General features: G+C 34.0%; 4 protein-coding genes across 6 annotated transcripts; 1 reads left to right on the top strand and 3 right to left on the bottom strand.

Moving 5' to 3' along the window:
- Nucleotides 1-35: 35 nt before the first annotated feature.
- On the bottom strand, nt 36-2,600 carry LOC144842203 (sialidase-1-like). Its single transcript, XM_078698608.1, has 3 exons — nt 1,936-2,600; nt 1,559-1,653; nt 36-1,404 (listed from the first exon to the last, which is right to left on the bottom strand). Exons 1-3 carry the CDS (start codon nt 2,573-2,575, stop codon nt 1,003-1,005), a joined length of 1,137 nt encoding a protein of 378 aa, XP_078554734.1. The 5' UTR covers nt 2,576-2,600; the 3' UTR covers nt 36-1,002.
- Nucleotides 2,601-2,695: 95 nt separating this feature from the next.
- On the bottom strand, nt 2,696-7,256 carry LOC144841985 (BTB/POZ domain-containing protein 17-like). Of its 2 annotated transcripts, XM_078698310.1 has the most exons (3): nt 7,187-7,256; nt 4,934-5,029; nt 2,696-4,555 (listed from the first exon to the last, which is right to left on the bottom strand). In XM_078698310.1, the coding sequence occupies exons 2-3, from the start codon at nt 5,008-5,010 to the stop codon at nt 3,262-3,264; spliced, it is 1,371 nt and encodes a 456-aa protein (XP_078554436.1). In that variant the 5' UTR covers nt 5,011-5,029; nt 7,187-7,256; the 3' UTR covers nt 2,696-3,261. The 2 variants fall into 2 exon arrangements, with proteins under 2 accessions (XP_078554436.1, XP_078554435.1); XM_078698309.1 differs by lacking the exon at nt 7,187-7,256 and having other exon boundaries at nt 4,934-5,139.
- A 243-nt stretch (nt 7,257-7,499) lies between these two features.
- LOC144842989 (uncharacterized) lies at nt 7,500-10,093 on the bottom strand. 2 transcript variants are annotated; one of them, XM_078699623.1, is made up of 5 exons: nt 9,957-10,093; nt 9,281-9,461; nt 8,804-8,991; nt 8,372-8,468; nt 7,500-8,192 (listed from the first exon to the last, which is right to left on the bottom strand). In XM_078699623.1, the coding sequence occupies exons 1-5, from the start codon at nt 9,957-9,959 to the stop codon at nt 8,008-8,010; spliced, it is 654 nt and encodes a 217-aa protein (XP_078555749.1). In that variant the 5' UTR covers nt 9,960-10,093; the 3' UTR covers nt 7,500-8,007. The 2 variants fall into 2 exon arrangements, with proteins under 2 accessions (XP_078555749.1, XP_078555750.1); XM_078699624.1 differs by lacking the exon at nt 9,957-10,093.
- Nucleotides 10,094-10,136: 43 nt separating this feature from the next.
- Nucleotides 10,137-12,435, top strand: LOC144842991 (copper transport protein ATOX1-like). Its single transcript, XM_078699625.1, has 4 exons — nt 10,137-10,273; nt 11,605-11,680; nt 11,787-11,915; nt 12,006-12,435. The coding sequence occupies exons 1-3, from the start codon at nt 10,268-10,270 to the stop codon at nt 11,912-11,914; spliced, it is 210 nt and encodes a 69-aa protein (XP_078555751.1). The 5' UTR covers nt 10,137-10,267; the 3' UTR covers nt 11,915; nt 12,006-12,435.
- Nucleotides 12,436-12,565: the final 130 nt, after the last annotated feature.

The following is a 12,565-nucleotide window of genomic DNA, read 5'->3' on the forward strand; positions in this document are numbered from 1 at the left end:
CTAATCACAGTATTTATTTATTTAAAAATATAATTACGGTATATAATCAAAATTTACAAAATTTAATTTCTTATAAAATCAAATATAAGAATAAAGTACACATTTTATCTAACTATTTCAAGGCATTATATGTACAGTATACATTTTTAAAAAACAAAATTAATTTTTATAGCTTAAAGCTAATAGCTTAATAATATGATTAAATTAAAGCAGACTAATAAATTAAATAAATTAGTGAAATCCCATCATATTATTAAGTAGCACTTATCATAATTAATGCCTTGCATTAATTCATTGGAATTTGTAGCCCATTGAAAACGGTGGCTTTATTATACAAACTATCAATTAAATCACCACCACCATTCGTTCCATTTATTTAAACAAACGTTGTATACAGTGTATAATATATGAGTGGAAGGAGGTCACAGTAAGTTCATTGAACTTTAAGTAATGACCCCTGTATCAGTATAACAATGCTACGGAGTAGACTAAAATATATTTTAAAAATGTAAATATATTCACTGTATGATAATATAAGTAAGTAATAATATAGTTTACGTCTAGGTTCCGTCGTCGACTTATTCAAGTAGTATTCTCAATGTAGTTGACGTTCCAAGGTATACGCACGGCGGAGCGCGTCCAGGTGTTTAGAAGGACGCGCTCCGCTTAAGCATCTGTAGCGGCACTACAACAGGTGTAATCCCAGTATTCATTGATGACTAAAGAAACACAAGATCTATATACAAAATGTGAGTTTGTGTATATAGAAAGATTGCATACAACATCAGTAAGTGCTAATACAGTATATCTGAAACTTGTTTGATAAAATACTGTATTTTAAAATTAGTTACTGACCTGACGGACAGTCTCAGTGCTCATTTCATGAGCACTTTCTTCAGAGTGATGACTATGTTGTTAAGCAAAACACTCAAAATAGAATTTTAAAATATTGTATCTTCAAACCAGATGAACATTTTCAATCTTGTTTGATGAAAATAAAAACTACAAAAACTTTATTTTAACAAAATACATTTCTTCACAACCATCTTTTTCAAAGAGAAGCCCAATGTGATTATCGTCAATAGGCGATAGGCAGGAATAACCACTCCCTTTAGTATAAATATTGAGGCCGCCAGCCCAATCTAAGCCCTCATTCAGACTCCAGTGTAGGGTCATGTTCACTCTTCCTCTTGCATCAAAAGGGTTTGAAAAAAACATGACGTCTCGATAAAGAAGAGTACTCCCAAAGCAACCAGGTTCAATTAGTGTCGTATCGACACGCATCTTCGACAGCGGGAACGTCTTTCCGCCGTCATCGCTGTAAAAGATTAGTCGATTTTGCGAATGGAAAAAGTGCTGGTTTCGGGCGTTGATGAGAAGCCTTCCATCGGACAACTCTACAATCTAAAACAGGAATGGAAGAGATTACATGTTAGTTTCTTTCATGAAAACATATATATAAATAATAATAAAATAATATAAATTTAATATTTATTAGATTTTTAGCAGTTTCTTAATACTGTATAAAGTTACATAAAGAAATGTTTACACTTTTTACCTGTGGTTCACCTGGTGTAAAATCTCCTGCTTTTTTTGGCATATTATTTGGTAAATATACCAGGAACTCACTCTGGGTCCAAGTCTCGCCATGGTCTAACAAAGAAACACATAGTGACAGATATTTTGCTTTTATAACTATATATTAACTAGGCCTAAATTAAGTTAACTAGTGGTTAATTCTGCTAAATTATATTATGTAGTTACTATTTATTAACTTATATTGGATTGGTTTATAATAAATCAAACCAGAACCGGCCCTTTGGAACACCTCTCTATTCAGGGACACCCTATACAAAGTACTCCTGTGAAATGAATGGCAAACCAACCTCTATTATAAGTGGACACTTTAAAATAAATTGTTAGAAATTGATTTACCATCACTATAAACACAAGTCATTAGTCCATAGGTTGCGTTGCCCCAGTGTCCGCATGAAAAAAGTCGGCCCACATTTGGTTCAAATTTTTTCTGAATTCCATAGCCTGGTCCAGGAGCCCAATTCCATCCCTCGAAGAATGGTGACTTGTCTGCCAGATTAACTGATGGAGTCCATGTGTAACCATTATCATAGCTAACAGTTTTGTAATTTGTTGGGGTGAATTTTTTAAAATCACATTCATTGTGAATACAGAAACAATATATAATTATAATTGCACCTGTCTGTTCATCCACAATTACATTACCCATATTCAAGCCATCTGTGTTTTGATAATCATCAACTACAAATATGCTAGGCCCCCATTTATTACCACCATCCTCTGACCTTCGCATCATGATCACCTTCGCCGAGGCATCCCCGTGGCTGGTTTTTCGAGCACCGGAAAACGCCAAAAGATCTCCGTTCGGGGCTCGGATCATTATCGGTGTTCTGTACTCGCTAATCTCCGCATCTTTAGTTGAAATCCATAACGATTGCTCTAAAACAATTTCGGGTGTTACTGTCATACAATCTGTTAGTGCGACATAATATAAATATACAAAAAAGAGAGATTTAACAACAATTTTTAGGCCAGCCATAATGTGTGGTTGGGTGTTGTTGTTATTTAAGTCACGTGAACAACCATCCACGTGATTTCTCTACGCGTGGCTGAACATAAATGAATATGCATATAAAATTAGGAACGACGACAAGAGGTATCAATTCACTGCATGCGTATTGATTTTATTTTTAAAAAGTAAAAAAATGGTATATTTAATTCATTTTGGTTAAAAACTGTCAAAAATAATTAACTATCCGACTCAAAATGCATGTGACATTTATTGAAACTGTTTGTTATTAATTAGAGGCAGTCAAGCGTATAGCCACAATATTCAGCAGCACTGATCTGGCTAAATAACAAATGTCACAAAGTTTTTACACACAAAAAAATCAGTCATAAAAAGCTACTTCTATTTAATTATAACTCACATTTAAATCTGTAAAAAACGCTTTATAGAAATGATACCCAACTGCACATTTATTTTGAGGTTTTAATGAAATTGTGGTATGGACAAGATACAGGTAAAATGTGGTCTGAACTCTGGATAAAAATTAAACATAACAAATATTTTAAATAAAAATTCCATGCCTTGTATATGCCTTATTGCCATATAACAAGTTTCTGTGTACTATATAAAATCCATGTTTTATAAAATCAAAGCACTGAATTATAGTTGATTTATTCATCTTCTTATGGTTAATAATAGGCAGTGTTTAACAACCTTTAACTTGAATAAACTTGAATAACGACTCCGTGTTTGACCTTATTATCCTTGGATCGCTCAAGCGGAACCGGCATCTGAATATTTATAATGTTGGTTTGTAGGTTCCAGTGGATACTGGCCGATGGTCCTTCTGGATGCGAAATAGTTCCCGAATCCGTAACGCCACCTACAAATTTATCGTCTTTGTTGTAAATGACGATTGCGACTCTGTACGCTTTTCCAATTTCTGAATTTGGAGCCTGCAGTTTATAAGTCATTAGGCAGTCTTCAATATAGCGAACTCCTTCTTTAGGCTTGGCCTTCACTAGACTGGCTACCATGTACCAAGGTGTCGCGCAGCGTGGTTTCTGTCCATGTTGCATAGCATTCACAGTAAAATATTGTTGAGAAAGAACGTTAGCATTAATCACATGACAATGAGGTCCACTTAGAAACAATCGTGGTAGAAATTTATCCTGGTGGAACAGATTAGACATGGTGGACAACGCATGGAACTTATAACCTTCAAGAATGTAGTCCTTAAGTATTCCTTGATGCTCAAATCCAAATGCGGAGTTTTCGATCAGAAGAATCTGCTCGGAAGCCATCTGTGTGAACCGGACATGCTTCAGCAGACAACGCAACTGCTCACCCGTGTTGCTATCATTCTGAAATTTCAACCAATTTTCAAGCGCTTTAAAAAAAGAATATTCGTCGCGTATAATCACCTCTGAACTTGTAGAAATCTGACATACTTGGTCGATAGTTAAAGAGAACCATCCTTCGGTGTGGATTACAAGAGGAAGGTTTGAACGTATTACAGCATAACATCTATCCACCAAGTTATTCAGGTCATACATCTCTGCAAATGTTAACCAATCCAGCGCCCCTGTTACGTTCCCTTGCCCGATTTGCTTCGTCATATATTCCTCACACAATTTCCGTAATCTGCCAACGTTGTATTTATCAGCGAGAGTGAATATCGGCATGATGCTATTAACGCAAACCGTAACTTGACCACAATAAAAATAACTCAAGAATTTATCGAAGTAAAAGATGCATTCTTCTTGTTCTTCTAAATGTATGTCACACGTTAAAGAATCCTTCCATTTCGGTTCTGTAAGCATCGTTCTAAAGACATCGCTTGAAGCTGCGAGAAAGAACTTGTGAGCGCAGTACGAATCATTGCCAACATGGAGAGTGACATCACTCAGGTCAGGGTTCAAGAAATACTTGTTCAGTCCGTTCACAAAAGCATCGTAGGTGCCAAGCGTTTCGGTTTCTGGTACTAAATTATCAGTGCTCTTGTGGATTCTGTAAATTAATAAAGTATAACAATTTTAGGTAAACAGATCAAGTTACATTTCAAAGTACTACTACTACAGTACTTTCTGGATTAAATTTCAAGAACGTCTGCATACAATAGCATACAGTATTACTATGAATCAGAGATATACTAGTTAAGTCAAACTTTTCCAGTGGCTGTATTCTTACTTAAGCAAGAAACATCATTTACATGGTATTTTTTTAAAACTATATATTATGTACAGCACCAAAAATCTCAATACTATTTTTTACTGTGGCAGACAAAAACACAGACACTGAGCTTGTCTTGCTAAGATACGAACTGGTACAGATAAACCCTTTGATCTCCAGAGCTTAGCATCCTGTTGTTAGATTGCTGTGACTTACATAGACTGATTTTGAAGTGCATCTCCACTGCCTTCAGTAGTATGCCCTAACGCAACCTCACAGCTTTCAAGATCCATCCTCTATAAAGTATTTCACCTGTAAAGTAGTAGTATATGAAATTGCTGCAATGAAAATATTTTATGAATTTTTAATTGCACAATTATTACTCTATCTCTAGGGCATATGACCGTTTCGGCCACAGACAATTTCGGCCACAACAAATTTCTATGGCGCGCCATTCACGCATATATTAGACCGTGCTATTGTTTTTGCTATTAGTTATCGCATCTCATGCTTTGTTGTATAGTATTTGTATGACTAGCCTGTTACTACACATTACAGTGTTATCATTCTTAACGTTATTCCACTACAATTTGCATTTATTAGATTTGTTGTTTCCAGTTTAGTTGACCTAAGGAACAAAGAGGAATATCAGTAACTCGCACATCAATACAAGCAGAATCAAGAAGAAAATTAGTGATTTTAAAAATAAAATAAATTTAATAAAACCTTGTCGTTTTCTTTTGATTGGTTTTTAATACAATACAGGAGTAATTCAATGTTTTATCATGAAGCACATGAACACAATCATGTGCATAAATAAAACGAACATATCAGACCCAACATACTAATACAATCAGTAATTTGCGGCGATATGCATTTAACATATTTTCACATGCACAGAATAAATGAACATTATATCAATATACAGTACAAACAAAATGAGTAATAATTCGGATAAAAATGCGACTAAGTATAACATTTGTTGCGTTCAATGCGAACGTCAGAGGAAGTCCCCAAACTAATTACTAAGTCTATTATCAATTAATAATTGCTGCTATAAATATATTGAGCAAAACGTTGAAATGTATTATTTTTCAATAAATGCTACGTAAGTCAGTAAAACAACAATTTCAAAAATTCATTTTCATTTATCCACTAACCTGTACAACAGTGTTGCTTAAACCACACTCCAGAAAAGAAAATATAAAAGAAATTTGCAGAAAGAAGCAATCAAACAAACACTGTTATTTCAAAGTTCGGAACGTCCGTAATTACTATGGAAATTCGGCCCAATATTACGGACGTAGGGAAATGAAGATAATTAGAGTACTACGGAAATCAACGATCCATATGACGGGGTTTTCCACGTACCTTCTCATGACGCACACAGTCAGAAATTCATTCCGAGCCTGTTCAGAAACATATCTAACAAAAAAAATCTTCAATGCCTTCACATAATTCCTCTTGGGTAGTGGTGTTTTACTAATATTTCAAGTTCATTTTATTAGGTAAAATTTTACACGCAAAAACAAACGCACGCATTTCTATTAACATTTATTTACCAGTGTTCCATTTACATCTTACAACATATTAATTCTTAATAATTATATACTTTCTTCAATTGTTTCTTCCGATAAAATAAATCGTATTCTTAAAGCACTTTATTCTTCCGTTTCTTATTCCTTCAAAGTTATATTTATTGTACCTCGACACATTCAAATTAGTATATATCCCTACGTACTTCAATTCGTTTTATATTTATAGAAAAATGTAGGTCTACATGGCGTTAATAATTCGACTTTACCGAAAACATTTAATTATCACTTTAGTAAATTTTTGTTTCTTATATTATAAATCTATTGTACCCTGGCGCATAAAATTAGTATCACTTAGGCCTAATTCAATTCATTTCTTTTATTTGTAAAAACTATACATTTTAATTTTCACCGTATTGTATTTTTTGTACTATGGGCGTTCCATAGATATTGTAGTATTATTGTCTGTGGCCGAAATTGTCTGTGGCCGAAGTTGGCCTAATCCATCTCAAGCTACTAAATACAGCTTATTTAATGTCATATATTATTATATAAATAATAGAATAAATAGAGCTTTTACTTTATACTAACAATAACATAGCCTAACATTCTAATCTAAAATAACTTACTTTTCTATATAGTTTACACACAGATAGGTAGTACCAGATAGTAATAAAATAGACCAAGGCCTTTAATTACATCTAATTCTAGGCCTAGACTAGTAGGCCTATAGGATAAAATTAGTAGGCGGAAGAATGTAGTTTTAAGCCGCGAGGGCCTGGTGATTAGATGATTTTAGGTAGACCTAGCCTAGGCCTAGCTTAAGCCTTAAAGCAAGTACTAAGTAGTAATAAATGTCTCAAAATGATGTTTTGTACGTTTAGGTTAGGGATGACAGATTTGTATGACGTGTTATAAAATAATTAATTATTACATTTATATAGCCACATTTAGGCTTAGCTAGGCCTGACACCAAAACGACCAACGTGTTTACGACGTACGTGTTCCGAAAAACAAACGAGATAAAAAAAAGTGCACTTTGATCCATACGTATGGAACGCTATCGACGCATTCCATTTCTAAATAAAAATGTGGAAGCTTTTGTACATTGAAAACACATTCATCATTTAGTAGGCAAATAATTTTGAGAATGACTCATTATCCCCTCTCTATTGTTGTATTACATTGTTTGATTTTATATGGGTAGAATTGAGCAATACATATTACATTACATTATAAAAAGCACATTTTTACAAACTGTTTTTTTATTAACACACAAAAACAGTAACATAACATTTTATTTCAAGTACAACACTACTTTAAAAAGCCTAAAAACAAAACAAAAACAAACCCCCACTTTCCTCCATTAATGGTTCACTTTTTTTGTTCTCAATTTACACTATTTATATTAATATGTATGCAACTCAAAAGGTGTTTCATATTTGCAAGCATTCAATTGCTATATATTTTCCAATTGAGCATTTCATAATACAGTGTTACTACTCTTATATGCATGGGACACTCTTATGAAGAAGAGTATGCCATGTGCTCAGTCCACCCCCCCCCCCCCCCCCCATCCCAAACTATAAATTCATGATTTCCTTCATAATACAGTACATTCTTTGGTTTCCATAATAATACTGTCCATTCGGAATTGAGTTGTTTATCCATATTGCCGGGCATTTTAAGATGCCATACCTCTTTAGTTTTCAAAGCTTTGTCTTCTTTTACTTGCTACATATATGCAGTTCCACTTTATTGATTACCAACTTCTTCTAAATACTTCACCTCTTCTTTATGTGCTTTGCTCGCCATGTGAGCATTGTAAGGTGAAATTCCGTTCAGTTTTTTGTCGCATATCTTGCAATAATACGGGTTTTGTTCTTTTGGCACCTCATACTCATTCTCTCTGTACGTTGGTTTGTATGGTTTGAAAATTGCTATGAAAAAAGGGGGAAAGAAAATTTACAGAATTTTCAACAAAAAATGTTTACAAAAATTGTTACCTTTGTTTATTTGATATTTTTTGAGTGATATTTATTTTGATTTACATTTTAAAACAGAGGAAAAAATTAAATCATAATCGTTTTTTTAAATAAATTGTTTCGCAGTTGCTTACGTTTGCTCGAGCCACAGCCACCCCACTCCTCAGTCTTCTCTTCCATATCTTTTGAGTTTTGTAACCATGGCAATGTCGATGGTTTACTTTCTAATTTCTACAAATAAATTAATGCTTTAATAAATTCTTAACAGTCAATTTATATTTTCATTTAAATTTATGAACCGTCACTTGCAGCCTTGAATTTGGAAACAAATAAAAGACACTTTTTACCCATAAAAATGTAATCTTGATGACAATTTATTGCATCAATTGTAATGTATTTAGTTAAAGCTCTGTCTGTAATATCAAACTATTTTGAAAAAAATGTGATGTGCCCAAATATGGTAGTGATATGACATCATCATGTATATATATGGACACATCACATTTTTTCCACATGAAGTTTGATAGTGTAGACAGAGCTTAAGCAGTGATTAAAATATTACTAACCATGACATATGAGGACGGAACATATCCTTCTTGACCATCATCTCCTTGGACACAGCACCACTGGTCATTTTCAGAGTGTTTCTTAATAAATGTGACCTTTTGACCTTGTGTTATTGTTAATTCTGCAAGTCCTAAGGGGCTGTTGGCATTGGCTTTGTAACTATACTTGACAAGGTATCGCACTGGATCTTGAGAAAAGAAAACAAAGTATGGTAGTGATATGACATCATCATGTCCATATATGTGCACATCACATAAAGTTTGACAGTGTAGACAGAGCTTTAGGCATACATAATTATACAGTGACATTATTAAAGGGGCAGTACATAAAATATCAGAAAACTGGGAACATGAAGATGGATTTATTTGGGAAAGATGGATGGGTGTTTTGATGTATATAAGCTCCAAGAGGTTTCATAAAAATTCAAGTTGTTCTCTCATCAGGTGATCAAATCAAAAATTAATCCGACAGTGTACCTTTATCAGATTCAGTTGTTGGCTTTGCATTATTCTGGCTACTCTGTACACTTAGTGAGGTTGCAGCTTCCTCCCCCGGTCGTCTAGATGTTTGTTCTGAACGAAATCCACGACCTCTCCAACCACGACCTCTCCATCCTCGACCTCTTTGTTTCGATGTTTCATTTACTCCCATCATTTTCTGTATAAAATAAAATATTGAGCATTAATTTTATACAAAAATTATTTTATTTGATTAAATATTAGGTAGTTTTGATTTATATTATAGGTTAGGAACATTATCCTACAAAGACACACAACTGGAGAAGATCCTTTTTAAAATTTTTTTACGGATCCTTCTTGTTTACAATTTTACGTGTGCATAAATACTTTAATAAACACAGTATTACTATTATTAGTATTATAGATAGGCCTACATTTACAACAAAATCAAATTGCCAACAATAAAATATCAATCATTATTTGTTTGTACACTATTTCGTTAGGAGAGTCTAGTTTCTAGGAGGGTATAGTGTGGTGTGGATCGAGGGCCTGCCTATATAGTTTGCTCTCTCTGTCTCTGTCCGGCCGTGGCACACAAGCAAGTCTCTGAGCTGAGTGAGAGTGTCCAAAGTCAGATAGCCTATAGGCCTAAGTCTAATAATTAGCCTAAATAAGCCTTAGAATTAAACCTTACCATAAATTACAAGCATATACTACTAAAATAATATACCAGTATAACTATTAATAATGGAACTTTTTGGACAACAGGGAGATTAAAAAGAAATTGATAAAAAAAAAATAAAGATAGAGCACGTGTAGATTTGACAGTTCAAAACATAAAACGCCCTCTCTAGATTCCTGATGTACCACCTGACATTTCAATCAGGTGGTACTGTATACGTGTCAGCTGACAGATCAGCTGATCGCCTGATTGCCGATCGCCATTGTTTATTTTATTATTTTTCAGTACGGTACACAAAGCTCACAATTATCTACAAATAAATCATGCCTGTAAGTATTTTTATTTAAAAAAATATAAAATTGTAATTTATTGAGTTATGATGATGATGATGATGTTTAAAAACTTGCCATGCAGGCCTTATTACAGCCATCATGCCGACATGATGATGGTGGTTTTTTTATTTTAGTCATCACCTACTTTTTAACTCTACTACTAGCTACTACTACACTACCTACCTGTAGTACACCACTACTAGGTAGGGTGTGTAGAAAGCGACGACCTCGAATTGGACGACCCCAACGACCCGGGCGACCTCGAATTGAACGACCTAGAATTGGACGACCCATAACACGAAACCGACGACCCCTATAGCCTAGCCTAGGCCTAAGCGTGGTATAACATCCCGAAGCCGAAAATAGCCAAAGATCTTTAAACCATACCTTATTTAATACTCGCAAGCAAGCAATTGATTGAAAAAATACAGAAATATCGCCATTTGATACTGAATGTGTCGAAACGAACAAACGAACAGATATGGAACGCCAAGAGTGCATCATTAAAACTGCATTCGACTCGATTAGCACACGAAATATCATAAACATGGCAACCCAGGTCAAAACGGTCCCCTTTTCAGCGGCGGGTAAGGTTTGACCGTATACAATGCATATGTGAAATGTAAAGCTTTCTTATGGCCCTCCCCATGCACATGTTCGCAACACGCTGCTTGGTAGGCCTATAGTGTTCGTTATATGAAGAAGATGTAATTATACGTCCATGGTTTAACCATGTAATGTATAATATTTATTTCCTTTGAATTTCTCTTTAATATGTTTGTCGAAATACCAATGACCAACCAATGACCAATCCACTGAGCAAACCTTACCCGCCGCTGAAAAAGGGGCCGTTTTGACCTGGTTTGCCATGTTTATGATATTTCGTGTGCTAATCGAGTCGAATGCAGTTTTAATGATGCACTCTTGGCGTTCCATATCTGTTCGTTTGTTCGTTTCGACACATTCAGTATCAAATGGCGATATTTCTGTATTTTTTCAATCAATTGCTTGCTTGCGAGTATTATATAAGGTATAGTTTAAAGATCTTTGGCTATGTTCGGCTTCGGGATGTTATACCACACTTAGGCCTAACGCCTAGGCTAGGCTATAGGGGTCGTCGGTTTCGTGTTATGGGTCGTCCAATTCTAGGTCGTCCAATTCGAGGTCGCCCGGGTCGTTGGGGTCGTCCAATTCGAGGTCGTCGCTTTCTACACACCCCTACTAGGTACTAATACTACTACTTCTAACTGCATTTTATTAAACATATATATGGTGGCTTGATCATTATTAATTTTCTACGTGACAATGTTTTGTTATTTTTTAAATAGAAATACGAGTTTACAGTAGAGATGACATGTGGAGGTTGCTCTGGTGCTGTTGATAGGGTTCTGAAGAAAAAAGAAGGTATGGACAAAACTATGTTGTATTGTATGTGTAAGACTCGCCCAAAACAATGATAAACAGATAATGTAAATAAATATAATTTTTGATATGTTTTTTTTTTCATTAGGCATTGATAACTTCGAAGTGGATCTTGAAAAGAAAAAGGTGTTTGTTGAGACAAGCATGACATCAGATGAAGTACTTGAAGTCCTAAAGAAAACAGGAAAAGCAACTACTTATGTAGGCACTGTTTAATGTGAGTTGTGGGATTTTAAATATTAAATTATGTTACAAACAAATAAATTGTCAGATTAAATGCATTCTTATTTTTTTTTTTCTTTTTCAGGTGGATGTTACCTTGATTAGATGCCAGACAAGATTTTAAAAACTGTTTCTCGAAACAAGCTTTTAATCTCTAAAGAAGCTAGAATCCTAGACAATACTATTTCATTATTTCTACATTTTATCTTTTTTTTCAATGTAGTATTTATAATTACGTACTGTAACTTGTTTCTATCTGAAATATCATAAATTGAATAGTTGGCTGTATCTTGCAATTTTTGATAAAAATTATGCCATTCTTACCATAAAAATTAATATAGTATTAGCTCGTTTTTTGTAGAACTTTACGTACAAAAACATTAAGAATATTTATTCCAAGGAATTTATACATTTTTAATAGTTGAAGAAACATTGTAATGCATCATAATCAATAAATACATTTGTTTTCTATTCAAACGTCTAGTCACGGAAAGGCATTATCTTATTTTTAGTAAGAGTATTAAAAAATAACAAGGCACAGACAGAATAACTTGTATTGTACTATTAAAAAAGTTTATTTACAAAAACATGAAATAATGATACATACTTAATGTTTTAATTTGTAACCTGATACATCATGTCTAT

This window comes from Antedon bifida, chromosome 5 (assembly GCF_963402885.1).
Source record: "Antedon bifida chromosome 5, ecAntBifi1.1, whole genome shotgun sequence".
Classification (NCBI taxonomy): domain Eukaryota; kingdom Metazoa; phylum Echinodermata; class Crinoidea; order Comatulida; family Antedonidae; genus Antedon; species Antedon bifida.